A 27,191-nucleotide genomic window follows, 5' to 3' on the forward strand; every position below is an offset into this window, starting at 1 on the left:
ATTTCCATGACCTTGGGGCAAGGGGCAGCCGGGCGCAGGTGTCATTGGGAACGACTCTGCCAGGCTGCAATGTCAGACCCTGCGTTTCTTCAGGTCACTCATAACCTCTTGGGTCCTGGCCGCACATTCACCTTCAGGCGTCTCGGAGGACGTGGGTGACGTGCAGGGCAGGGCAGAGGGATGACCCCACGTGCAGCTGCACCCTGGGTCTGGGGGTCTTCCTGTCTGCGGGTCCAGAAGAACCTCGGTGGCCACACCCGTGTCAGGTGCCGCAGTGCCGACTGTCGGCTGTGTTCTAGTTCCATCAGGCTCTCCACATGAGTCAGTTGTCTTTCTGCTGTAACAGGGAGTCCTTCCTCCGTTCTGTGTATTTATACGGATATATTTTCACGAATTCCTGTCTTATCCGATGGACCATAATCTATTGTTTTCATTAATTCGACGTTCAGATTGTTTCCTGTTTGGCCTGTGTCTCAGATTTGGCAAAAGGGACACAGGTGAAAGCGCCGCCTATTTATAGCTCCGGCCTTTTGGCGTCTCTCAGTGTTTTTGTTAGCGCCCCTTTGCTTGTTGGCACAAAAAGACATGCCAGGCTTATTTTGTCCTTCTTCTACTCCAGCCCTGGAATCGGCCATTTATCCACAGAACTCTGGATTTTTGTGCAACAAATGGCATTTAGAAACCAAGATTCAGGTGCCAGGAGTGCTTGGTGCTGCTGGGGTGTCTCACTCTCCATCTCTTACTGGGCAGAGCTAGGACATGTCTGTGTGTGTGGCTGCGTGGCACAGCCTTGTGTGCACACCCTGAAGTTCACGTTTGTTTTGTCTCTACTCTTTGAAAGCCTCGAATTCCATCCAACATGGACTCATTCTAGTGCTTCCTCTCTCATGTTTGTAACCATCTTCTCTCAGTGAGAAACCTGTTCCCATCATCCTCAATCTGGCTATTTATTTTCTCATTCCACCGATACTTAAACAATGTGCTGGCCCACTAGGCCACCGCTTTGCAAGCTGCTCCCTCCCTGGGCCTGACTCTACCGCTGACTCTAACAGGTGCAAGGAACACGGGGCCTTAGTGGAGATTTGCCTAATGTGTCAAGTTATTCAGAAACTAGAGGAAGGAAAAAAGGAAGTTTGTTATAAAATTTGTTGCAAATATGGAGGCAATGAAAATACAAAACACCAAAATATGTGGGATGCAGCTAAAGCAGTGCCATGAGGAAAATTCATAGCACTAAAAATACTATCAGAAAGAAAGTCTCAAGTCAATAATGGAAGCTTCCCCCTCAAGAATCTCTAGTAACAAACACTGAGGACTGGGTTGTAGACTGCACACTTTTTAATCTCAAATTGCAAACTTTCAGAAGAAAGTTAAAATAAGAACTCATATTCCCTTTGACCACATTCCCCAGGTATTAACATTTTTGCACGTTTGCTTTATTTTCTACCCCACCTCTCATATATCCTCATATTTCATCTTCTGGTCTGAGCACCTTCGATGGCCACACCTGTGTTGTGTTTATTTTGAGAGACAGAAATAGTGCAAGTGGGGGAGGGGCAAGGAGAGAGGGAAAAAGAGAGAATTCCAAGCAGCTTCCACTCTATCAGTGCCAAGCCTGATGTGGGGCTCGAACCCATGAAGCCATGAGATCATGACCTGAACCGAAACCAAGGGTCAGATGCTTAACCAAGTGAGCCCCCCAGGTGCCCCAGAATACGTGATTTTTAACTGCCGGTCTGAGCACCTTCGATGGCCATACTGGTGTTTGTGCCACTGTGCTCACTGTTGGCTTTGTTCTGATTCCATCAAGCTCTCCACATGTTGGCAAAAGAAACTGAAAGCAAGCAAGCAGATGGAAGGAAATAATAGCAGATGTCAGAAGAGTTGAAAATAACAACAATACAGAAAGTCGATGAAACAGAGCTTTGGAGAGATCGGTAACTCTGCGCAGCTTCTAGCCAGACTGAGAGAAGAGCCACAACACGATCCCCAGTGTCAGGGATAAAATGGGGCATCAGTACAGACCCTGCAGACACCCGTGGTTAGTGGGGGAGCCCCGCACGCAAGCCTACAAACGCGCACTTAGGACCCAGACAAAACGGTCCAATTTCTCAAAAACGCAAAGCCACCACAACCCACCCAGTAGGAAATAAAGAATTTGACCACCTCGCTGTTCAGGAAATGGAATTTGTCATTTAAAAAAAAATGTTTTTTTAACTTTTGATTCATTTCTGAGAGACAGAGCAAGAGCAGAGGAGGGGCACAGAGAGAATGGAGACACAGGATCTGAAGCAGGTTCTAGGTGCTGAGCTGTCAGCACAGAGCTTGATGTGGGGCTTGAACTCACAAACCGCGAGATCATGACCTGAGCCGAAGTCAGATCCTCAACCGATTGAGCCCCCCAGGCGCCCCTGGAATATGTCATTTAAACGCTCCCCAAAATGAACCCTCCTGGCCCAGATGGCTTCACTGCAGAGTTCTACCAAATGTTTAGAGGATGACACCAATTCTGTATAGTCCCTTCCGGAAAAATAAGAGAGGAGGGGACACTTCCCAGGTCACCAGGACGTTAGCAGTGCCCTGAGACGGAGAAGAAAACCAGAGGCCGGTGTGTCTGGTGACTGCGTGCAGCACCTGCGTGTTCACAGCAGTCCCAGCCTGGGGTCCGTGGGCGAGGGGTCCAACGGACTGCGCTGTGTCCCTTCCGTGGCACGCGGGCCGTGGATCACGGTACTTGCAGCAAAGACAAAAGCCAGCCTCACACACTTAGGTGCTGCCTGGTTCCATTTATAAACGTCCCTGAAATAACAAACAACAGAGTTGGTGGGGGCAGGAGGGACGTGGGTGTGGCTGTGGAAGTCCACAGCGGGGGTCCTGGTGGTGACGGAACTTTCTCCGTCCTGCCATGTCAGCGTCCACACTGGGCTCTGATAGTCCTCTACCATTTTGCAGGGTGTTTGCCGTTGGTGGAAACTGGGTAAAGGGCACATCAGACCTCATTATTTTTCGCAGTCACGTGCGTGTCAAAAATTATCTCAAAAGGCTTGACTAAAAGAACTTTGAAACATAGGGGGCGCCTGGCTGGCTCAGTTGGTGGAGTGTGCTGTTCTTAATCTTGGGGCTGTGAGTTCAAGCCCCATGTTGGATGCACAGATTACTTAAAAATAATTTTAGGGGCACCTGGGGGGCTCCGTCAGCTGAGCATCCAACTTCAGCTCAGGCCACGATCTCATGGTTCGTGAGTTCGAGCCCCATGTCGGGCTCTGTGCTGACAGCTCGGAGCCTGAAGCCTGCTTCGGATTCTGTGTCTCCCTCTCTGTCTGCTCCTCCCCTGCTTGTGCTGTCTCTCTTCTCTCTCAAAAATGAATAAACATTTTAAAACAATTTTTAAAAATAATAAAAAATTTAAAAGAACTTTGAAACCTTATAAATATGTGCTGGTACATGCATATCCTTTTCTGAAAGGTAGCCCCTCCCCCTAAGAACACCCCCAAATCCATCAACAGCAAGTATCAGAAAACTTCTGCTTGGTCCTAAACCACCCCAAAGCGTGATGTCCTAAAACATCAGGGATCTATTCCTCGTGATTCTGTGACAGAGGCGTTGGCCGTGGCTCTGTAGTCTGCCACGTGCTGGAGAACTTTGGGGAGAAAAATGATGAAAAGTGTCTTTCCGGTTCATTTCGTATCTTTCTGTGACTTTTTGTGTTTTACGTGTTCTAAAATTTTTTTTAATGTTTTTATTTATTTTTGAGAGAGAGCGAGAGAGAGCGAGCAGGATGGGGGGAGGGGCAGAGAGAGAGGGAGACACAGAATCTGAAGCAGCTCCAGGCTCCGAGCTGTCAGCACAGAGCCCGATGCGGGGCTCGAACTCATGAACATGAGATCATGACCAGAGCCGAAGTCAGACACGGGGCTGACCGAGCCCCCAGGTGCCCCGTGTTTTACGTGTTCTAAAGAAAGCAGCAGGAGCGATGGGTGATGGGACTATGAACCAATTTTGTTTTCTTCCCTTACACTTTCTGCTTAAAAACTCATTTGATTTAAAGAATGTACAAGACAAAGGAGCCAAACTTTTCCACGTTTGGGAAAGCTTCTGCCGAGGACATCAAGGCGGGAGAGGAGCGAGGCCAGGAGGGGGCGCTGTTGCCACCGCTGCACTGGGGGTCACGCTGGCCTCGCTTCTTCGGGGAAAGAGCTGCGGAGTGGCGCGTGCCTGCGGTTTGCTGCTGTGCGGGACCGCCCGTGTGTCCTGAGCTTCGGCTGCTTTTGTTTCTCTCTGGCTGCGTTTCCGCAGATACAGCCGGTTTCCGGGTCAGGAATGGCCTCCGTCGTGTCTGCCCCCCCCCCAGGGGTGGTTGATAGATGTCCAATATCGATGCTCGCGTCACGCACGCCTGCCGTTTGTCATTCCAGTCGGACGGCAGGTGTGTCACCTCGGTGGCCTTCATCTGCGCCTGGAGGGTTGGTGCCTCCCGGGACCCCGGTGGGCGGAGGGAACGGGTCTGGGAGGGTCCGGGCCCGCAGTCCCCGAGGGAGGTGAGGGGCCTGGCCTGCGGGCGGCCCAGCGGCTGGCAGTCTCCTGCTTCCTCTCCAAACATGGCCTTGTCAGATGACAGACACCTGCCGTGGAAACACCGAGACACGCCCCCCTCCCTTGGCTGTTGTGTCCACGGCCTGTGTGCAGCGTCTGGTGGCGGTCACTGCCCTGCACCTGCCCCTGCCTCCGGGCCCCTCCCCCTCCCAGGCTTGCTGCCTTTCCTTACCTCGGCCCCCACCCCCAGATGAGCACATTTACTGCCCGGGGTCCCCACGTCCACCCTTGAAGGAGGAGGAAATCGAGGCGCAGAGGGAGGCCAGGAGGCCAGGCTGCAGTCCACCAGCTCTAAGGCACTCGTGGGCTCTGCCTTCTGGAGTTTGGACCCAAGGGCTTGTACAGATTCCCCGACCCTGGGGGTCTTGTGCTGCTGTCCGGACTCCGGGAACTGAGAGGGGCCTGTCAGGGTCCCAGCAGAGTGTGTGTGTGTGTGTGTGTACGTGTGTGCGTGTTAGGGAATGTGGGTGAGTGTGCCCATTTCCTGGGGATCCTGCTGGCCGAGCAGAGCGGGGGACCTGCCTCCCGCCCGCAGGGGTGCAGCCCGGCCTCCTGGCCCCTCACGGACCCCGGGAGCTTTTGTCTGGAGAAGGCCGGGCTGGGGAGCGGCTGGCGCCGAGCCCCGCAGATCTTTCCGGAGCAGAAGTCATCACCTCCGAGATACGGGGCTCAGGAGACACCGACTCGTATACGGAGCCGGGCACACAACCCGCCTCCCGGCCCTGGGCTCCGACGTGCTGTGTGTCCGTCAGAAGCGCTCGGGGCTCGACTCCTCTCTGTGGCCACAGTTGTGCATCAACGAGTCAACCGCCTGCCTGAGAAACACAAGGCGGGTGGGTCCTGACGTCTGTTGAGAATCTTTTCTTGTTAACGCTCCCCAGACCAGGGCGGCCTCGGGGATTGACCAAAGGACGGGCCCCAGAGCTCAGGCCGCTCCATGCCCAGACCCCGGAGAAGAATCCGTGACCTTCCCTGGAGACGCAGTCCCGCGCAAGCCGCTGGCTGCTCCCCTCTCCTTTGAAGACGTCAAAAGAAGACTGTTGTCTTTTAAACCACAGGGAAACATTAAGACCGCAAAACTACAGGGAGAACAGCCGCTTGCACAGTTTTTTGGCTTTTCTTCCATCCTTTGCGGAATGTTCCCCTTGCGCCCGCGGCAGTGCCCAGCCCTCCGCCTACGTTATCATTTCATCCCACGAGGGAGGTGCTGTTCTCTCTCCTTTCACAGAGGGGCCTGGCGGGCAGGGACCTCAGGTGACTTTGCCAAGAAGCGTCAGGATGTGGACCCATGGGGGCCGTGGACACTGCGGCCCTGTGGCCCCTGCCAGCCTCAGGCTCTCCCAGCTGGGCTCCCACTGGGGCAGCTGGGCCAGCTCTGGACACACTCCGTGAAAGGGGTTCAGATCCACTTTTCCGTTTTGTTCCCCGATGACCCTAGAGCCGGTCACTGTGATCTGTGCTGCTCTGCGGGAGGGGCTGCCAGGCACCCCGCACGGGTCACAGCAGATGAGGGGGTCAGGAGGGCCGCCCCCTCCTCAGCCACACTGTGTGAAGGAACATGGTGTCATCTTCTGCAAGAGCACTCAGCAGTCCGGCCCGCACCTGGTGGCCAGGAAGTGACCTGCCTGATGGCCCGTCAGCCATTTGCTGCCCATACCCTCCGGGGGACGCTCTGTCCCCAGGAATAGGTTTCCAACGTCTTTACAGAAGAAAAGCACAAAAGGTCTGGGGTTTTTTTGTCCTTAATATTTAAAAAATTTTGTTTTTAATGTTTATTTTTGAAAGAGAGTGTGAACAGGGGAAGGTCAGAGAGAGAGGGAGACACAGAATCGGAAGCAGGCTATGGGCTCCAAGCTGTCAGCTCAGAGCCGGACGCGGGGCTCGAACCCATGAATCGTGAGATCATGACCTGAGCCGAAGTTGGACGCTCAACCGACAGAGGCCCCCAGTTGCTCCTGTTTTTTTGTCTTTAATATTAAACTCAAGAAGTAAATATCTTGCAACTTAATTTGGGAGGAACTCTGAGTTTCGGCTGGCAGTTTCATTGACTTTTGACTGTTCGTGCCGGTGAGGGGGGACGGGAGTGGCCGTCGCTTCAGGACTGTCTGCAGGCCCCACGCAGGGGGCCGCCCGGTTCTCGGCGAACGAGCCGTTTTGTCCTCATGGAGACCCCTGGCCAGTCCTGCCCTCTCAGGGAAGCCGGGCTATCCATGCCGCCCTCGAGTCCCCTGCACCTTTCCGGGGTAGCAGACCTGGGGTGCACAGGAGTCCGCTCGCTGTGACTGACATGGCCGTCCTGGTCGTGGGGTTCCTGCTGTGGGGACTTGCTTTCATCTGGGAGAAATTGAGGAGACTCAGAAGGGAGGAGGTGACAGCAGGCGGCGGGAACTTCAGGTCCAGCCTGCCAGCTCCCTGCCCGTGTCCCCCACATTCCCTCTCCACCCTTTTCCCGTGAGCTGGGAGAGACTCATCAGCATTTCGCTGTCCTGGGTCCGCAGCTTCTGTGTGCAGCCTTGGCTGGAGAGCAGGGCTCCTGGGGGGGTCCCGGCTCACCTGGGGGAAAGACAGAGGTCACACCCACGTGTTACAGGCTGGAGAGCTGAGGCTCAGAGGCTGGTTTCCAGCTCAAACATGCACCAGCCTCCTGCGAGTGTGGGGGCGCCATCGGGCTGGCTCCGGGCCTCTGGGGGGCAGCACCCTGGTCTGGTGGTTGAGCGGCCTTCCCTAAAGCCCCATGGGGGGACCCCTTCGGACTTTGGTGCGGATCCTGGAAGCTCATGCCAGGGCGGGGGGTGTACTCAGCAAGCCCTCCCGTCCGGTCCGAGCCTCGCCATGTCTGAGAAGCGACGGCCGGCACGTGTTTGTGGCTTCCGACTTCTCGGGACGTTCCCACAGCCCAGCCGCGTGTGACTTCTCCGATACGGGTTTCGGCTGATCGTTTCTGACACAGAGCGGGAAGCCGTTCCGTTCCCAAGACTTTGGCTCCGGGTGTCTGGTTTCGAGGGGCCCCCACGCCGCCTTCCCCGGCAGCCAGCGTCTGAAACTGAACCCCACCGGCCTCCCTGATGAGGACGTGTTTGCAGCAGGTTAAAAGGCTGTAGAAACATGAGCGCTTCGTAAAGGACCAAACGCTTTTGTACGCGGGCAAATCTCCACCAGCTCTCTGAGCACCTGCGTGGAAGTGTGGGGGAGGGTCTGCACACGGGGCAGAAAATAAATGGAGGGAACATAGAGGGACAGGAGGACCCTAAGTGGTGGCTTCGGATTGACTTACTGAGAATCAGGAACCTGGGTCTGCCCCACAGAGCACACGCCAGCCTTCCCGGCTTTTCGCCGTGGGCGGGAGGGGTGAGCACGGCGGGGTCTGTGCCCGCTGGTCCCAGTTCCACCTGCCCCGTGGCCGCCTGTGTCCACGGGGGGCGACAGCCGTCCCCATTTACAAACCCCGCCAGCTGGCTCCCGTCTCCACCTTGCTCTGCTCCGACCCTGAGTGTCCAGGCCTGGCTCCTACAGGTGTGAGATCCTCCCTGCAGGTGTGGGGTCCTCCCCGCAGGTGTGGGGTCCTCCCCGCAGGTGTGAGGTCCTCCCTCCAGGTGTGAGGTCCTCCCCGCAGGTGTGAGGTCCTCCCTCCAGGTGTGATGTCCTCCGTACAGGTGTGAGGTCCTCCCCGCAGGTGTGAGGTCCTCCCTCCAGGTGTGGGGTCCTCCCCGCAGGTGTGGGGTCCTCCCTGCGGGTGTGGGGTCCTCCCTGCAGGTGTGAGGTCCTCCCCGCAGGTGTGGGGTCCTCCCTCCAGGTGTGTGGTCCTCCGTACAGGTGTGAGGTCCTCCCTGCAGGTGTGGGGTCCTCCCTCCAGGTGTGAGGTCCTCTGTACAGGTGTGAGATCCTCCCTGCAGGTGTGGGGTCCTCCAGGCCTGGCCAGCTGCCCTTGAAGGCAAGCCGAACCCCAGGGAGAGAGACGCGGGGACACCAGCCTTCGCGCAGTCCGTGTCCAGCCCCCTTCTGACGGGAGGATCACTGCCGCGAGGCTCCTTTATTTCCCGTCTCTTCCCTGGGCGCCTGCAGCACACGTTAACTCTCAGGAACACCAGCCGTTCCTTTTGTCTCGTTCTCTATCTTGCTTCCGCGCACCTGCACCCGCAGAGCCCCGGCACGCTCTCCTCCGCGGCTGCGCCCTGAGTCAGCGGCTCAAACTGCGTTGTCCTTTCCAAACACGGGAGGTGGACGCACAGAGGCGCGCCTGGCCCCTTCCATGGTCCTCTGATTTCTTTCCCCTGGGGATTCGTCTGCGTGCCGGCCATGCGGGAAGGGGGGGGGGCGGGGGGACGCGCTCTGTGCTCCCGGCGGGCTTGGGTGACCCGCTGTCAGATCAGATGCACCTGCTGCAGTCCTCACTCAGCTTCTCCGTCCTGACCAGCTGCCTGCGCGGTGACGTGCGTGCTCCCACCCGGTGGGGTGCGTCCCCCCTCTCACCGTGTGTCACCGCTGGGGACCGTCTCCGTCTCCATGGGAGGCTGCAGGGTGTGAGCTCCTCCCACTTTGCAGACAGACGTGGGGACGGGGCTTCCCAGACGTTGTCCATGTAGGCAGAGGCCACGGGGGTCGAGGAGGGCGACGCCCATCCAGAAAACGGTTTTTTCCTTATTGAGATGAAATTCACGTCCCATGAAATAAACTTTTATTTTTTTAATGTTTATTTTTGAGAGAGAGCCTGTGCATGCGTGAGCGGAGGAGGGACCAAGAGAGAGGGAGACAGATCCCAACGCAGGGCTCGAACCCACAAACTGAGATCTTGACCTGAGCCAGAGTTGGACACTTAACCAACCCAGCCCCCCAGGCGCCCCTAAGATGAACTGTTTTAGTGAACGACTCGGGGGGCACCTGGGCAGCTTGGTCGGTTGAGTGTGTGACTTCTGCTCCCGTCATGACCTCACAGCTCGTGGGTTTGAGCCCTGCATGGGGCTCTGCTGTCAGCACGGGGCTTGCTTCAGATGCTCCGACCCCGTCTCTCTCTGCCCCTCTCCCTACTCGTTCTCTCTTTTCTTTCTCTCTCAAAATGCGATGAACTGTGGGCTTGCTTCTCCTGGGCACCCCGTGTAAGCAGAATCCTACACCAGGGACCTTTGTGGCCGACCTCTGTCCCTCAGCGTCACGTCCTGAGGTCCATCCACACGGTGGCCGGTCCCGTTCTCCGTCCCCTTTAAGGCCGAATCGTCGTTTTGTGGAAGGGAGAGGCCACGCTCTGGTGACCCATCCTGCTGTTGCCTGACATTTGGGTTGTTCACGCCTTCTCGCTCTTGTAAACGGCACTGCCCTGAACGCCCGTGAACAGGTTTTGGTCGGGTCTCTGTTTCCAGTGTCTCGGGTCTGTCCCCTGAGCGGCACTGCCGGTCCTTTAGCCCCTGTGTTTAACTCGTGGGTCTCAAGCGTGGGTTTCCTGTCACGAACCGCTGTGCGTGTGCCCCTGACCGTCCATGGCTGTCGATGTGTGTGTCAGCAGGTGGCGCATGTGCTAGGCCGCTGTCCCCGTGCTGCGTGGTCTGGGGGCGGGACGTGGGTGCTCTGTGGGGTGAGGGGTCCCCTGGGCACGTCCCTGTGTCTCCCCCGCTGGCCCTTTCAGTTCTTAAGCTGAGAGCGCATGGTGCTGTGTCCGAAAGGGCCATGGCGTCTGACCTGACGGCCTGTGGGTCCGGGCATGGGGATCGCGAACCAGGGGTTGGACAGTGTTTATGGAGACCACCTGCTCTCCTAAAGGTCACACTTGCTGCTTCGGGGAAGTTACACCACGTTTTGAAATACCTTTTTTTTTTTTTTAAGTTTATTTCTTTTGAGAGAGAGAGAGTACAAGAGGGGAGGGGCAGAGAGAGAGGGAGACGCGGGATCCCAAGCGGACTCCATGCTCAGCGCAAAGCCCCGTGTGGGGCTCAGTCCCACACCTGTGAGATCGTGACCTGAGCCGAGATCAAGAGTCAGACGCTCGCCCCACTGAGCCCCCCACCGGGCGCTGACGTCTGTCATGACCATGGGCTGCCCAGGCCAGGAAGCGCTGATCTGCATGCAGAGGTTGCGGGGGGGGGGGGGGGGGGGGCTTTGCCTCTGTGTTCCCTCCCGTCCCGTTTTTGCGTGGGTCCCGGAGCTCTGAGCCGGTGCGCAGTTTTGCAAACAGGAGCTCTGCCGCCTTAGAGCTTTCCCGGTGTGAGTGCCGTTTCCGTCCTCAGAGATCTCCGGCCCATCCCCCCAGAATGCGGGGCTCACGCAGCCGGGGATGGTCCCCGCCCCCAGGGTGGCACCTAACACTTACGCACCCTGTAATAGGCCCTTGTGCGTGTTTTCCAAGGCAGGCTGGTAACAGAGCGAGAAAACAGATCATTTCTTTATACTCATCTAAGTGTTGCTTAACCAAAGGCGACATCTTTTTATTTTTAATTGTTTAAATGTTTTACTTACATTTGATACAGAGAGAGACAGAGCATAAGAGGGGGAGGGGCAGAGAGAGAGGGAGACACAGAATCCAAAGCAGGTTCCAGGCTCTGAGCTGTCAGCACAGAGCTCGATGCGGGGCTCGGTCTCCGTGAGATCATGACCTGAGCCAGCGTCGGAGGCTTAACCGACTGAGTCCCCAGGCGCCCCAAGGTGACCTCTTTAAGGATAGAGCTTTATCAGGTCTCAAGATCTCATCTGGTGTAAAAGAAAATGAAGATTATCCAGAAACTAGGATACCAGGCAGCATTGGATTTACCAGAGAAAGCTTTCCAGGGGACTCGTGTCTTATTTGGTGTCGTTCTTGAGGTTCCTGTAACATAGTGAGAACAGGTATTCCAATATGAAATTCTTAAAGACAGAGAAACTGAGGTTCAGTGATGGGCCCTGTCCAGTCAGATGTTTGGCCACGAGAGAGTGGAAGGCTCGGCTGGCATCACCATGTACAGTGGTGCAGGCTGTGCACTGCACAGCTTGGGACGGGGGAGGAGGGCACCACCAGGGTGAACAGGGCACCCCTTGGTGTCACACAGTTTGGCCACCTGGCTGAGTTCCTGTTACCAGCAGCTTCTTCGTCCTGCTCTGATCCAGTGTCTCCAACTGAGCAGATATTTCTTTATTTCCTCTGAAAACCTGAGGATTTCTTTTTGCATGAACTGTGTAGTTGTTATTTTCCTATTAAAAGGTATGGAGCTAATGTAATTAAATCTTCTGTATCTTTAAGCCCCTCACTTCCAGTGCTCTTGTAAAGAAGCTTAAATTTGCGTCACGTTCCACCCAGGCGGATCCCAGGACCCTCACGTGGAGACACTGGGTCCTGTTGTTGGGGGTGATGGGGAGCACCGCCGGGGCCTGGGGTGGGCGTTCTGTCTGCGGGGACGAAGGAGCCCTGCACGCTGTGTGCCGACTGGGAGGCCGGGTGGCACTCCACGCACCGCCAGCCCGGACAGATGGGGCAGTTGCCTGGCCCGGCCCGAGCCAGGTCTCTGGCCACCGGCTGCATTTCTGGAACTTGGAGACTGGCACACTCCCGTCGTGGGGCGGCACAAACGGGCTCCTGGCTCGTGCGGATGTCCTGTCTGGGTGGACGTGCTTGGTGTCCCTGGGCGGGCAGGCCAGGAGTCCGGTGGGGGGCGCCGGGGGACAGGGGCGGGCCGTCTGGGTGTTACTGTCATTCGACGCTCACCATAGCCTCCTTGAGAGAGGAGCCTGCTTCCAGTCGTGAGCCGATTACCCCCAGTCACAGGTTCCAGGGGGAATTCTAACGAGCCCCCCGGGCGGGGAGGGTGGGTGTGAGGCCTGCAGGGGTGGACGGAGGGTGTGGGAAGGTCACGCGGCGATGAGCAACATGCAGGGTGAGCAGGTGCAGGGTTGGGAGGTGCGTGGCCGTGGTCCAGCGACACCGGGACTCCCAGGCGAGTGGGTGTTCAGGAAGACGTGTCCCAGGGCCCTGGCATTGGCTCCTGTGCCAGAATACCACAGCCCGGCGGCTTAGGACAGCAGGGCTTATCGTCACGGTAACGGAGGCCAGAAGTCCCAAGATCACGGTGTCCCCGGGGCCCAGCTCCATCAGCGGGCGCTGGGCGGGGGGGTCCCTGAGTCTGGTGGTGCCGGGGTGGGGGGGGTCCCCGAGTCAGGTCCCTGATGCTCCTCGGCCTGTCGACGCAGCAGTGTCTCTGCCTCCGTTGCCACATGGCGTCCCCCCCGTGTGTCTGTCTCTGGTCCTGCCTCATACGGTCACCGGTCCCATCGGATTCGGGTCCCCCTACTGTGCCGTGACCTTGTCTTAGCTAATTACATCTGCAGAGTGTTCGTTCCCAAATAAGATCACATTTGAAGCTCTGGGAAGGACGTGAACTTCAGGGGACCCAGCACCGCTGCCTCGGGGGCATGGATGCGAAACAAGGCTGTCCACGTGCGGCCTGCCCACGTCCTCGCCTCCCACAGATGGAGCCACGTGCCGGCGCTGCCGAGTCCTCTGCAGGCGCTTGAAGAGAACACGCTCACGCCTGCTGTGCTTTCTGCTCCCACAGCCCAACATCGGCCGCCTGGGCCTGCCCCACGGGCCGTCTGGAGAGAAGGTGGCCGTGGTGACCGTGGACGACTGTGACACGGCCATGGCTGTCCGCTTCGGTGGCCTCGTCGGGAACTACAGCTGCGCTGCGCAGGGCACACAGAGCGGCTCCAAGAAGTGAGCATCCCCGAGGGGCGGGGGTGGGGTGGGGAGACCCAGGCGGCCACCTGCTGTGACGGCCGGTCCCAGCCCCGCCGCCCTGGACCCTGAGGCACGGCACCTGGCAGCCCTAGTCCAGGCTGGAGTCAGATTCCCTCCCCTTGTGGGGGGCACCTTCCCTCTGATACGTTGGAACCTTCTAGAATAAGCCCTCTTACCACTTCTGCCGGAGTCACGGCCAGACCGACCTCGAAGTCGTGCTGGCCGGCTTGCTGACCCTGGAGACCGCGGGGTCGCTGGCCTCCCTCCATCAGGCGCGGGCCCCTGCGGTCCAGCGCTGGGTCAGGAAACAGCCTCCGAGACCCAGACAGCCCCGCGGCCAGGACAGAGGCCCTGGCTCCTTCCCGATCACGTGGTCGGCGTCGTAGTCATAAGCCTCTGCCGTCCACAGTTAGGGGGCCCGACCCGTGCTGGGCCTCTGCAGTGGAACATGCCTGGCTCCCCCCGCCCGGCTGTGCCCATTTTACTGATGGGAAAGCTGTCGCCTGGAGGGAGGAGACCCCTCGCCCAAGGCCACGCCGCTGCTCACGTGGAACCAGGGGCTCGTTTGCTGTGACCTCTTCAAGGTCATCAGAGCCTGGGGTGGGGTAAGGCCACGGTGCGGCGTTGACTCGCGCCCGCTGGGCCGCGTGCGTGCCTTGGGCTGGCCCAGGCGGTGGGTGGGACTCGGTGGGCCCGGATCGGATGCAGGGTTGGGGGTCCGAGGCGCAGAGAGGCGTGACGGCCGGCCGTTCTGACTGGTCGGCTGCCCGCCTCCCCGTTCAGTTTCGGGCCCTAGACGATGGGTGTGCGCCGGCGGCCCCGGGACCGCGTCAGCAGCATCAGGGCCGTGCCACCGCCGCCCGCCTTTGCACCTGCAGGTCCCTGGATCTGACCGGTCCTCTGCTCCTGGGAGGCGTCCCCGACCTGCCCGAGGACTTCCCCGTGCACAACCGGCAGTTTGTGGGCTGTATGCGGAACCTGTCCGTGGACGGGAAGAATGTGGACATGGCCAGCTTCATTGCCAACAACGGCACCCGGGCAGGTACGGAAGGGCCGCCGGGGCGCACGCTGGGCGTCGGTGGCCACAGGGGGGAGGTCCTCTCCACATCCTGGGCGGTGACGTCTTCCTAGAGCCAACTGCGCCTGTGTGCGCCTGGCGGTGGGCCTCCAGGACGGGGGCCCAGGCTCACGGATGTGCTGTTCTTGGGGCCTGGGCGTTTGGGGTGCCCGTGACACCGCTGGGCTGGGCAGGGCACTCGGTGCCACGGTCTGGAGCATGTCACCAGAAGACCCGACGTCCCTGACACAGGCAGTGTGTCCTGTGCCATTTTGGGTCTGGCGACCTTACTGCTGCCGGAGGGTCCTGGGCCTGCCTTCCCTCCCTCGGGGCCGCTGCTCACTGGGCTGCTCTCCCACCACGGGGCTTGGCATTGGGGACATTGACCAGTCCCCCCGGGGCACAGTCTGCTCCTGTCGCCCCCTCCGAGACCGTGCGTGTGCCCTGTGTCCCCAGGCTGCGACGCTCAGAGGAACTTCTGTGATCGGACCTGGTGTCAGAATGGGGGCACGTGCGTGAGCAGGTGGAACACGTATGTGTGCGAGTGCCCCCTGCGGTTTGGCGGGAAGAACTGCGAGCAAGGTGAGGGCGGGGCGCTCGGGGGCGGGGCTCACGGGGCCTGGCCGGGTGGGCGTGGGCAGGAAGCACGGGCTGCGGGAGGGTGGCCGCTGGCTGGACACCCGCCCACGCCCGGAATTCCCGTTAGGGAGGCCGCACGGCCCGGCCATGGCTGTGCCAGAGTAAACAGGTGCCCGCGTTGGGTTCGTGAAGGCAGGAAACAGACAGCCCGGGGCTTGTGGAGCCGTGGTCCCCCCAGAGGCAGCCGCCAGCCGGGTGCCACCTGCGGGATGTTCCTCTGTGTGACAGCGGGGTCTGGAGGACCGTTTGTCCACGTAACACACTGGATGAGGCTGTTGACCCACCTCCGCGGTCCCCGCCACCCCCCCGAACATCCAGAGTCCTTGGCCGGCCAGCGGCCTTCCCACCTCGGTGCCCATCACCAGGAAGGGAGACAGTGGCCCGCGTGCCTGGGCGTCGGAGCGCACCCCAGACACAGACGAGGGCTGGTTAGGCTGCACGGTCAAGGAGTTTCTTCGGGAACACGTGGGCCGTGTTCACCGCTGGCTCACCCTGTCCCACCTGGAGACCGCCCTCCCCACAGCCCCCGCCCCCGCCCCCGGGCTTCTCACCCAGTGGGTGTCAGGTGGGGCCCCCCAGCACCCCGTCTGCTTGGCCCAAGGATTCTGAGCCACAGCACTCTGCCTTCCATCCAGCCCGAGAGCCCCTAGTCAGGCCCTGGCCAGGTCCGGGAACCCCCAGGCCTCAGCCTCCCTCCCCAGGAAGGTGGCGCGTGGCCCGGGAGGCGGGCTTCCGTAAGCCTCTGGCTCCTGTGCTCAGAGACAGGACGCCTGAGACCGGCCTTAGTTTTTGTTTTGTTTCGCCTGTTTAATTTTGAGAGAGAGTGAGCAGGGGAGGGGCAGAGAGAGAGGGGGAGACAGGAGAGCTGACCGCAGAGAGCCCGATGTGGGGCTCGAACTCATGAACCCTGAGAGTGCGACCTGAGCTGAAGTTGGGCCTTCTACGGACCCAGCCACCCGGGCGCCCGTGAGACCGGCCTCTGCGAAGCGATGACGGAGGCCCGGGAATTTCCCCTCCGTCCCCCGGGAGCCCTGCCGCGCGGCCCCGCCGCCCCCCATCCCAGCCGCTGAAACCGGTTCTGAGAGGCGCGTCTGACCCCTGGGGCTCCGCGTTTGTTCCGCAGTCATGCCCCACCCCCAGCGCTTCAGCGGCGAGAGCGTCGTGTCCTGGAGCGACCTGGACGTCACCATCTCCGTGCCCTGGTACCTGGGGCTCATGTTCCGGACCAGGAAGGAGGCCGGCGTGCTGATGGAGGCCACCGCGGGCGTGGCCTCCAAGCTGCATCTCCAGGTGAGGGAGGCCCGCGTCCCGCCCGGGCGCTGAGAGGGGGCCGCCCAGCAGCAACCCCCCCCCCCCCGGGAGCTCAGGGACCCTCGCCCCTGTGCCACCTCCCTCTGCCCGCACCGGGCCGGCGGGGTCCCTGGCGTCGGGCAGAAAGGAAACACGAGCCCGCTCTCCAGCCAGCCGCACAATCTTGCCCTTCATCCCAGAGACAAGTGCAGGCCGTCCAGTGGCGGCCGCGGCTCCCCAGGGGGATTGGCTCCAGCATTTTCTGTTCTTCCTTTATGCCCGAGCTGGGGGACGCGCGGGGCCGGCCGGACCCAGCAGCCTGGCTCCTCTCGGCCACAGAACTGAGCCGGGCACCTTGCAGACAGCGGCTGTGCCCCGCGCGCAGTTCGGGACTAAAGGGGGCGCGGGCAGCACCTGCAGTGGAGACGGGGGTGGGGGCCGGGGTTGGAGACGGGCGCTGCGTGAGGTCTGCACCCCAAGCTTGCGCTGGGGGCTTCCTCAACGTCCTTCTGGACACGGGAGTCTCCTCACCTATGTGCTCTCCTTATCTTTTTGGAACTTACCGTTCACTGTTTTGTTTATTTTAAATGTTAGACAAGCAGTAGAGTTCCTAAAAACCTTTTGATGTTTATTCATTTTTGAGAGAGAGAGAGACAGAGCACAGGCAGGGGAGGGGCAGAGAGAGAGGGAGAGACACAGAATCGGAAGCAGCTCCAGGCTCTGAGCTGTCAGCACAGAGCCCGACAGGAGGCTTGAACCCACCAACCGCGAGATCATGACCTCAGCTGAAGTCGGACGCTCAACCGACTGAGCCCCCCAGGCACCCCTCCTAAAACCCTTTAAAAAATGATTTAAATACACCGTATTCCTTAGTTTCGGTGGCACAAACAGCTCTTCCTCATGTCTTCCTAGCTCCATAGCGATTTTCTTTGGAGAAACAAGTTACTGCTGTTTGTGGTCCCCCAGTGACCTCATCGGGCTGCCTTTGTGCCTCTGGCCCTGTGTCCTGGTGACCAGAGGGAGGGACAGTCCCCCTCGACGCCAGCCTGCGGCCGTGAGGTGCTTGAGGGTCGCGGACACATGCCACCCGGGGTGCCTGGGTGCAGGCCTGCCCTCTCTCGGCCCCAGATGCCTTCTGTCTGCAGTGACGGCAGTGGGATGGAACATTCCTGAATAAACCCTCCACCTCCAAGCCCCCTCGACCAGGGGGCCACTCTGTGACCCTTCTCTGAGCTGATCTGCCTCCCAACAGAGCAGCAGTGTGTGGGACCCTTCCTCCCCGATGCCCTGGGCCCGGGGACCGGTCATTCTGCCCGCTGAAGCGTGGCCTTAGTTCCCGGACAGGGCAGGCTGTGTGTGGTCAGAAGGTCAGATGGGAGATGGACCCCACGGAGCGTACACTCCAATCTCTCTTTGCTCAGCAGAGGCCTAGAGACTCTGGGCTCTGGGCCCCATGGCTCCCTTGTCCCCCGGGCTCTGCATTATCCCCAGGACCCCCTCCCACGGCCCCTGTGGGCTGACCACCTGGAAACACTTGCAAATGGCAGGGGCCGCGGGTGGGGACAGAGGCACTGCCTGGCGCCCCCTGTGAGCTCCGGGTCAGAGGTCAGCTTGGGCAGGACCCTGAGGGCTCCCAGTGGACAGGCAGGCCCCGGACTTGCCCACAGATGAGTGAGGACAGGGCCCCGGGGTGTGGGTGGGGGGCGCTGGGGGCTCAGAGCCCCGACGGAAGCCTCTGTGTCTCTTCCACCTGCCCAGCTGCCCTGCATCGCTGCTCGGTAGCTTTTCCAGCACGGACCCCTCCCGGGGGTGCTGAAGGCACGGTCTGTGCCTCCGATAATTACAGCCGTCATTGTGTCTCCTGATTAACTTGCGATTTTGTAGGTTTACAGGCCGTCCCAGAAGCCAGGTCCGGGCCAGAACTTGGCAAGCATGCTTCTGCCTCGGGACGGTATTTTTCTCCCTGGCTGTCTCACTGTTGGGACAGATTAAATTGGCTGTTTTCGATTCAGGTGATGAATTGGAACTTGCAGGCTGTCATTTGGCAGCGGGGTCTCTGTAGGACAAAAGCACGCTTTTGGGAGGAACGCTGTAAGCCCCAGACTCCCATATTGTCTGAGTCATTATGTCCTGGATAGCTGATCCAAAAATTTAGCTGTCCCCCCCCCCCCCCCCCCCCCCCCCCCCCCCCCCCCCCCCCCGTGCCAGGGCGCCAGGGACTGTGGCCAGCCCCTCCCTGTGGAAGGCTGGGTGGTAAGAAGGGGGATCCTTCAGACCTCAGTGGCCCCCCAAAAGGCCGCCCCAGGGCCCGAAGGCCGGTCAGCTGGCCGTTACTGGAATGTTCTGGGTTGTCATCGTGTGCCGTGTTTGAACCAGGCCTCCCGCAGACCCTGTGAGCTCTGGGGCAGCAGCGTGGGTGTGCCCGGCCTCCACGGCAGCCCAGACAATTTGGGTGATGGCTCCCAGGCGCCCCCGCTCCGCCTGCATTGTCAGGGGATAACCTGGCCATTGTCAGCGCGCCCCTGAGCTCCGCGACAGACCTGGGGTGCTGCGCGGTGACTGTGCCTGGGCCCGTGCAGTCATCCTAGTGCCTTGTCAGTAGACATATGTCGTCTTCATTGTTGATCACTGGCCTTCGGGTTTTGTTGGCAACCAGGGAAATTAAGGCCGTTGACTTACACTTCTGTGGGAAATGGAGACAGAGCCTAAAACGGTAAAAAGTCATCTTCATTTCACTCTCAATTAAGACTAAAAACCAAAATACATGATTAGTTGTGTCATCTTTGTAAACACTTAAAAAAATTTTTCTGTTTTCCATTATGGTTTCTTCTTCGATCCTGGATTTTCTGGATCAGCAAACAGGTGGCGTTTTCTAGTAAATCATTTACGTTGATTCTCGCATAATCGCAGGTCAGGGAAGGCAGGCTGTGTGATTTCAGACCTTTGAAATGTGTTGAGACCTGCCTGGCGGCCAGCGTTTCATTGTGTTTTTGCCTTGTTTTGTCTTGTTTTTGTGAACGTCCTGCCTATACCCTGAGAGAATGTGTGTTCTGTGTGTCCTATAGATGTCAAGGGGGTGACGTTTGTTAATTGTGACGTTCGGACTTTTCTATGTCATTATTGACCTTTTTGTCTGCTCAGCCACTGAGGGGGGTGAGTTTCCAAAGTTTGTGACTCTCACGGTGGATGTCTCTCTGGTTCCTTCTAGTCCTGCCACATTTTGTCTTACATGTTTTGAGGCTGTGTTATTAGGTGCCTACAGATTTAGAATTGCTTTATTTTCCTAGAAAAGCTACTCTGTCATACTGTGAAAATCACTTTATGTCTAGAATTTTTTTTTGTCTTCATGTCTACTTTGTCTCACGTTAGTAGAGCTACACCGGCTTGCTTTTGGTTGGTGTTTACGTGATGTGTCTTTTCCTGGCCTTTTACTTTCAACATTTCTGCTTCATATTTTAAGTGTGTCTCTTTTCAGCAGTGCTTTCATAGTGATTTTTTTAAGCTATTCTTTTCCTTGAAGTGATCTTTATGAGTATCATACGTGACTTGCTGTGCTGTGTTCTCATCTGCTTACACGTCTTTCAACATGGTAGCTTAAATCTTGCTTCCCGACATGTACCATTTATCTACAAAAGTAAGTCTAATGGTCACTTGAACCTGTCTCCTTGAAAGTTCTGTGATTCCCATTATTGTCCTCAAGTCAGTGTCTGATGATTCTGTTTTACGGATTCCCCCCAGGACAGGGGCTGGGGTGGTCTCTTTCCATCCATTCTTTCTTGTGTCTCTTGGGTTTCGTGCACACTGTCTTACCTCCTCGGGTGTGTGGTTATTTTTGATGGACGGCTGAACGTCACATTGAAAACACAGAGGGAATTTGAAGCCAGAATGGTGGTGTTGCTGTCCCTCATGTTTGCTTCCGACGGGCACCCCCGCATGCCCTGGGTGGGCTCCGAACCCCCGTTTCTGTCGTCCTAGCCCCAGGAGCCTGGAGAACTTTGCTCAGCCTTAGGCTCAGCTGTGCCTTCCAGAACCGCCTGGCAACCTTCCCCGGGAGGAAGCACTAAGCTCGTTTCAGCAGGTGTCCGTTTTCTGCCTGGCTGTGGCTCTGTCACCCAGCCGTGAGCCACCCAGCCTCTCATCGTGTGTTTCGGGTGTTTTCAGGAAGGGGGCGTCCGCTAGGGGACTCAAGCTCACGGCATTCCCCGGCTCGGTGTGCCTAACCCAGGAGCGCCTTGGGCCGGTCACTTAGCCCATGGCTTCTTCTGTGGTTATTTATACACAAATATCAACGTGGTGGCTTGAATCCTGTCTGATAAAGTGGAACATGGGACCCCACAAATAAGGGCCCAGGACTCATCCGAGTCTGTGGTTGTTCCCGGTAATTAAGCCCAGCTGTCCTACCTGCCCTGTTTCCACATTTGACACCTCTCGCCATGGAAGAAGCCATAGTTCTGAAGAGTGTTACAGGCAACAAGAAATTCCACTTGGCCTAATTTTTAGGTCTCTGTTCGGCCCAGCGCCCTGTAGCAAGTCTGTTTGGCCAGCACTGTGAGTTACGTGACTGCAAAGCATTTTCGGTTCTGCGGTCCCATCAGTGGCTGCGTCTGGCTCTCCCTGCCCCGCAGATCCTAGACAACCATCTCCAGTTCGAGGTGTCCCATAGCCCCTCCGACGTGGCGTCCATGAGGTTGTCCAGGTCGCGTGTGACTGACGGGGAATGGCATCACCTGTTGATAGAACTGAAGAGCGCCAAGGAAGGCAAAGACATCAAGTACCTGGCAGTCATGACCCTGGACTACGGGATGGACCAGGTGAGTTGGCCCCTGGACCCTCTTCGGGACACCTTCACTGGGCATACAGGAGAACAGAGTGACCCCTCCATGTGCCAGAACCCTAGAGGATTTGGGGACACATATTCTGGGCCTCCTCCCCGCTCATACGGTTAGCTCCTGACTTGGGAACTGGACTTTGCCATCTGTTACCCTGTCGTGGTGCCGCCAGCACCGTCAGCAGTGGTTTCTTTCAGTCCTGAGTATGACCGTAGCTTGGTGCCTTGCCCTTCGGGTACAGAGATACATAACACACGGGTCTGTGCCCTGAGAGTGGGCAGTGCGTGAAGGTGGGGAAGCAGATGAGCCCGGTTCCAGAGGGGGCCAAGGGACATGCATCCCGGACGGGCAGGTGGCATTCCGAGCACGCTGGGTAAGCCATGCTGGACTTCCACCGTTCACAACTGGTAACAAGAGGCAGTTTTTCTGGGATGTCCACGTGCTTCAGGGGCTCCTCGTGGGTTTTGTGCCCTTGAACCCAGGCTCATGTCACACCTGGTTCTGAGGATAAAGAGCTGTTCTGTCCACGTGCAGCCTTCCAGGGCCCGAGGGCGAGCACACACGTTCTGACGTTCCTGCCATGGGGGACGGACTTTTCATTCGCTGCCGTCTTCTGGTTCACTAGTGTTTTCTTGCAGTGGCTCGTCAGTGGCGCCTGTTATGGAGGTGGGAGGGTTGCCCACGTCCCCTCGGCTGACCATGTGGGCTGGGCCGCAGTGGGGACATGTATCCTGTGACCCGGTCCACACTGCTGCCCGTCACACACAGACGGCTGCGTTCTCTCCTGAGAAGACCAGGCCTGGCTCAGCCCTCTGTTGGGGCCCACGTGGCCTCAGGCCACGGGGAGTTTGCCAGAGTGTCCACATATTTAGCCTTTGAGCATGCTCTTCCCAGAAGATATTTCCAGAACGCTGAACGTAGCCCTCTTCTTGCACAGGACACGGTGCAGATTGGGAACCAGCTTCCGGGGTTGAAGATGAGAAGCATCCTCGTGGGCGGCGTGTCTGAGGATAAGGTCTCCGTGCAGCGTGGTTTCCGGGGCTGCATACAGGTACGGCCAAGGCGCGGCGCCCACCCCTGCGGCCGGCACAGGGCCGCCCGCACTGCCGTCGGGGCCGTGGGTCCGCCTGCTGCTGTTCAGTAAACGAGCCGTTTGTCTACCAGCCAACCACACTTAACAGACCCCGCTTCCAACTTAGATCCCTCCTCCGAGGGCCCCCTCACGTCCTTCCCCCCATCCCCGTCACCACAGCAGGGCCAGCCACTGCAGCTTTGCCTCCATGCCCTGTGTGGCATGTGCCCCCCGCCCCCTCCTCGGTTCCCTGATGCCCGTCTGAAAGGTGCCACAGTCAGGGCCCGGAGCACAGTCGCAGCCAGAGCACAGCCGTGGCCCTGAGCACAGCCGTGGCCCGGAGCACAGTCATGGCCTGGAGCACAGTCGGGGCCCAGAGCACAGTCGGGGCCCAGAGCACAGCTGTGGCCCTGAGCACAGCCGTGGCCCGGAGCACAGTTGGGGCCCGGAGCACAGCTGTGGCCCTGAGCACAGCCGTGGCCCGGAGGACAGTCGTGGCCCAGAGCACAGTCGGGGCCCGGAGCACAGCCGTGGCCCGGAGCGCAGCCGTGGCCCGGAGCACAGTCATGGCCCGGAGCACAGTCGGGGCCCGGAGCACAGTCATGGCCCGGAGCATAGTCAGGGCCCGGAGCACAGCCGTGGCCCGGAGCACAGTTGTAGCCTGGAGCACAGTCGGGGCCCGGAGCACAGTCGGGGCCCGGAGCACAGCTGCAGCCTGGAACACAGTCAGGGCCCAGAGCACAGTCGCAGCCTGGAGCACAGTCAGGGCCTGGAGCACAGTCGCAGCCCGGAGCACAGTCGGGGCCAGAGCAGTGTCCTAACAGCAGCTGAGTGAGCTGTTGAGCCGCTCTGCTCGTGTGACCTTGGCCTCCCACTGTAGGGAAATAAACTGACCTGCCTCCCTCCCCTCCACCGCCCCCACCCTCCCCGCTGACCGGGCAGTGCCATCCCTGACCCCCTCCCACCGCGCCGTCCTCCAGCGTGGAACTTGCCGTGCGCAGCCTCACCGCGGTGTTACGCGGTTGGCCCCTCTCCCGGCCGGGATGCCCCCGGCCCCCGCGAGCCACGTCGCCCACCTTCCCCTGCGGCCGGGCTGTCTCACCACCCGCACGCACCAGCCATGGAACTGCCGGAATGCGGACTCGCTCTGTCTTCGTGTCCACGCGCTGGCCTCCCTGCCCGGCGCACACGCAGCCCCCAGCTCTGCGCATAAATGAAGCGCTGCTTTTTGAGGAGAAAGAGCATTGGGGGCCCCCCTCTCAGCCCCTGGTTACTCTGTGGGGTTCCCCCAACCCCAAGACACCGGGCTGAACGTGGCTGCCCTTTTTTACCTCAGGGGGTGAGAATGGGGGAGACGTCCACCAACATCGTCACGCTCAACATGGACGACGCCCTCAAGGTCAGGGTGAAGGACGGCTGTGACGTGGAGGACCCGTGCTCCTCCAGCCCCTGCCCTCCCCACAGCCGCTGCCGTGACGCCTGGGACGCCTACTCCTGCGTCTGTGACAAAGGTGGGAGCCGCCCCCCCCCCCACTGCAGCCCGTCTGCAGAGGGCGGTGCCTTGGGGTTGAAAACACATGGAGGAAAGCTGACTTGGGGCACCCCCGTTCCTCTGCGGGTCTGCGGGGGCGCAGCCTCGTCACTAAGGAGGGGGTCCTCACTTCTTGTTCGTTTCTTTGTCCATTTATATTTGTATTTTATTTACTTATTTACTTTAAATGTTTATCTTTCAAAGAGAGAGAGAGACTGCGAGTAGGGGCAGCAAGAGAGGGAGACACAGAATCGGAAGCAGCTCCAGGCTCCGAGCTGTCAGCACAGAGTCCGACGCGGGGCTCGAACCCACAAACTATTAGATCACGACCTGAGCCAAAGTTGGAAGCTTAACCGACTGAGCCTCGCAGGCGCCCCTCTTTTAATATTTTTAGAGATTTTTTTTGGTTTTGTTTTGTTTTTTTTGAGAGAGAGCAGAGGAGGGTAAGAGAGGGGGAGAGAGAATCCTGAGCAGGCTTTGAGCTGTCAGCACAGAGCCCAATGCGGGGCTTGAACTCATGAACTGTGAGATCATGACCTGAGTCAAATTCAGATGCTTAACCCACTGAGCCACACAGGTGCCCCTGGGCCTTCTCTTCTTAAAGTATGTTCCCACATCTTGTCCTTAGCTGGGGCACAGGGGACCCTCCAAGGCTCTATCCTCAGGGCACACGATGGAGGAGGAGAGAATTAGTGAACATTCCACACTGTGGAAGATCTACTCCCCACAGTCACCCTGAATGCTGAGGTGTTGCAATCCTGTGCCACTCTCCCGTTCCCTGTGTGTCCTGGGGAGAGCCGGCCTCCCTACCCCACGCCTCCTGGCCTCCCTCGGTGGCCCAGGAGGCCCCTTGCTCCGCCTTCCCAAGACCCCCTGAATGTGTGTGTTTCCTGGGACTCCGAGTGCCCCCCCTTCCATCGGGGCAGAGCCTGGAGAGCTGGGGAAGCCACATCTTCACCTGCCATCTTCACCTGCCGGCTGGGGCTCAGGGGGGCAGGCCTGTGAAGCCGCTGGCAGATGCGGGGAGGGGTGGGGCAGGGGGTCACACCGGCCTGTCCCCACAGGGTACTTCGGAAGGAAGTGCGTGGACGCGTGCCACCTGAATCCCTGCGAGCATGTCTCGGCCTGCATGCACAGCCCCGTCTCCCTGAGGGGCTACGTGTGCGAGTGCGGGCCGAGCCACTACGGGCAGTACTGTGAGAACAAGTAAGGCGCACCAAGCAGGCGGGCGGGGGGCGGGGCCTGACCTGAGGGCGGGGCCTGGCCTGGGGGGCGGGACCGCAGCGTGGCTTCATGGGGGCCCTGCAGAAACGTGGCAGGACGGACCGTGGGTTCTCAGGGCTCCCGCACGGAGCTGGATGGGACCAGATGAGAGCGGAGGCCAGGAGGCTGTTCCTGTCCCCAGGGGCTGGCACTGCAGGCGCAGAGGGCTGTGGGGGTGGGAGGGACATGGTCTCCGGAGCTCTGGGGCCCCCAGACTGTAAGTGCAGATCCATGAACATCTGACCAGAGTCCCCGGCTAGCAGTTCAGCTGTGGTTATTTCTAGGCCTCTGCTGTGTACACAGTCAGTACCTAATAGTTGCTTGCCAGGTGAGCGAGGGAGTATAAGAGGTTCACTGCCCAGTGGGTGGGTAGGGGATGGAATGCCATTAGCCAAGACCGTGAACACGGGGCGGAACGGAAGGACACCGGGTTGGGGAGATGCGTCCTACGGGCGGGGACCGTGACAGGCAGCGGCCAGAGCCTGGGAGGGGTGAGTGTGGCCCCGTGACCTTCGATTCCACACGCATCCGGGCCTGCTGGGCTCCCAGAGCAGGACTGAGACTGTGTGGTGATTCTGAACCCCCCGGGCCCGGCCCGTGGCTGCACGGAGCTGACCACGGTTCACATCACATCCGTGGGAAGGTAGCTCTGAGCATCTGTGCACACATGGCCAGTGTCTGCTCCGGGCACCCGGGATGCCCCAGGATGCCTTCCTCAGGACCTGTCCGCCGAGTACCTTTTGCCAGTAGACACCCCAGGTCCTGCGAGGTTGCCCAGGGCAGCCAGGCCCCGTCTGCTCTGCTGGGGCTCGGGTTGAGAAAGGCAGGCCCAGCGGTGGGGTCTCTTGTCACTGAACCCCCCCTCCCCGTACTGTGAGCCGGGCTTCCTGGGGTGGGCACAGATGAGTGCTGTCCCCACGGCATGGAACGTGGCAGGCGAGGTCACGCCGATGGGATGGAAGCCCAGTTTGGGGTGCTCGCCTGTTCTGGGTAGAAGGAAAGATAGTGAGCAAACAAATTATTTCAGAAGTAAGTTTCATAGGTAGGAGCCCTCCAGACATGGGGCCCCTGGAGTCTGGGACCCTAAGGGGGTCATGGGAGAGAGAGGATGAGGACAGCAGGGGCCCCGCAGGGGAGGGAGGGCCCAGGGGCAGCGTCCCGCCTCCCACAGTCCTCTGGCTCCAGGAACGGCTGTGCACACCCTCCCTCTGCTGTGCTGTTTTCTCTCATGCGCCCCTTCCTGGTCCCTCTGCTGTGCTGTTTTCCCGACAGGATCGACCTCCCGTGCCCCAAAGGCTGGTGGGGACATCCCGTGTGCGGCCCTTGCCTCTGCGCCGTCAGCAAGGGCTTCGATCCCGACTGCAACAAGACCAACGGACAGTGTCAGTGCAAGGTGAGGCCCGGCCCACAGCGCTTCCCCGGTGCACACACACACACGTCCACCTGGGCATGTACACATATGTGCACACACACACATCCACCCGGACACACGCACACGTGCACTCAGATCCTGAGCCTGGGGAAATCGTGGCTCACCGATGTCCGAGTACAGCAGGGCTGCTCTTCATCCGTCCGCTGGCTTGACCCTTGGGGAACCGAGTCCTGGCCCCGTGCCCTGTACGTAATGGAAACAGCTGGCTCTGAGAGGCGGTTCACCCTTGGCACCGGCCGAAGTTCTCCCTCTGCCCCCCCTTGCTGGATTCTCTCACTGCACCACTTCCTGGTCTCTCATGCGCCCCTTCCTGGTCCCTCCTGCTGTGTCACTTCCTGGTTTCCCATTGTACCACTTCCTGGTGTCTCCCTCTGCGCCACTTCCTGGTCTCTCACTACGCCCCTTCCTGGTCTCCCCCACTGCACCACTTCCTGTGCACTGCACCATTTCCTGGTCTCTCATGTGCCCCTTCCTGGTCCCTCTTGCTGTGTCACTTCCTGGTCTCTCATGCGCCCCTTCCTGGTCCCTCCTGCTGTGTCACTTCCTGGTCTCTCACTGCACCCCTTCCTGGTCTCCCCCACTGCACCACTTCCTGTACACTGCACCACTTCCTGATCTCTCCCTCTGCGCCACTTCCTGGTCTCTCATGTGCCCCTTCCTCGTCTCTCACTGCGCCCCTTCCTGGTCTCCCCCACTGCACCACTTTCTGTCCACTGCACCACTTCCTGGTCTCTCACTGCACCACTTCCTGGTCTCTCATGTGCCCCTTCCTGGTCCCTCTTGCTGTGTCACT

The 27,191-nt window shown here is 59.3% G+C and overlaps 1 protein-coding gene across 1 annotated transcript in view; it reads left to right on the plus strand.

Moving 5' to 3' along the window:
* CELSR1 (cadherin EGF LAG seven-pass G-type receptor 1) overlaps positions 1–27,191 on the plus strand; it is a 132,178-nt gene that overhangs the window by 77,848 nt on the left and 27,139 nt on the right. Inside the window, exons 8-16 of the mRNA XM_029954077.1 lie at positions 13,104–13,261; positions 14,164–14,327; positions 14,799–14,924; positions 16,105–16,271; positions 20,897–21,082; positions 22,038–22,151; positions 23,509–23,683; positions 24,768–24,909; positions 26,239–26,359. Of these exons, the coding sequence (XP_029809937.1) occupies positions 13,104–13,261; positions 14,164–14,327; positions 14,799–14,924; positions 16,105–16,271; positions 20,897–21,082; positions 22,038–22,151; positions 23,509–23,683; positions 24,768–24,909; positions 26,239–26,359 (1,353 nt within the window). The remainder of the gene's footprint in view (positions 1–13,103; positions 13,262–14,163; positions 14,328–14,798; positions 14,925–16,104; positions 16,272–20,896; positions 21,083–22,037; positions 22,152–23,508; positions 23,684–24,767; positions 24,910–26,238; positions 26,360–27,191) is intronic.

The sequence above is a fragment of the Suricata suricatta genome, chromosome 10, assembly GCF_006229205.1.
Source record: "Suricata suricatta isolate VVHF042 chromosome 10, meerkat_22Aug2017_6uvM2_HiC, whole genome shotgun sequence".
Lineage (NCBI taxonomy): Eukaryota > Metazoa > Chordata > Mammalia > Carnivora > Herpestidae > Suricata > Suricata suricatta.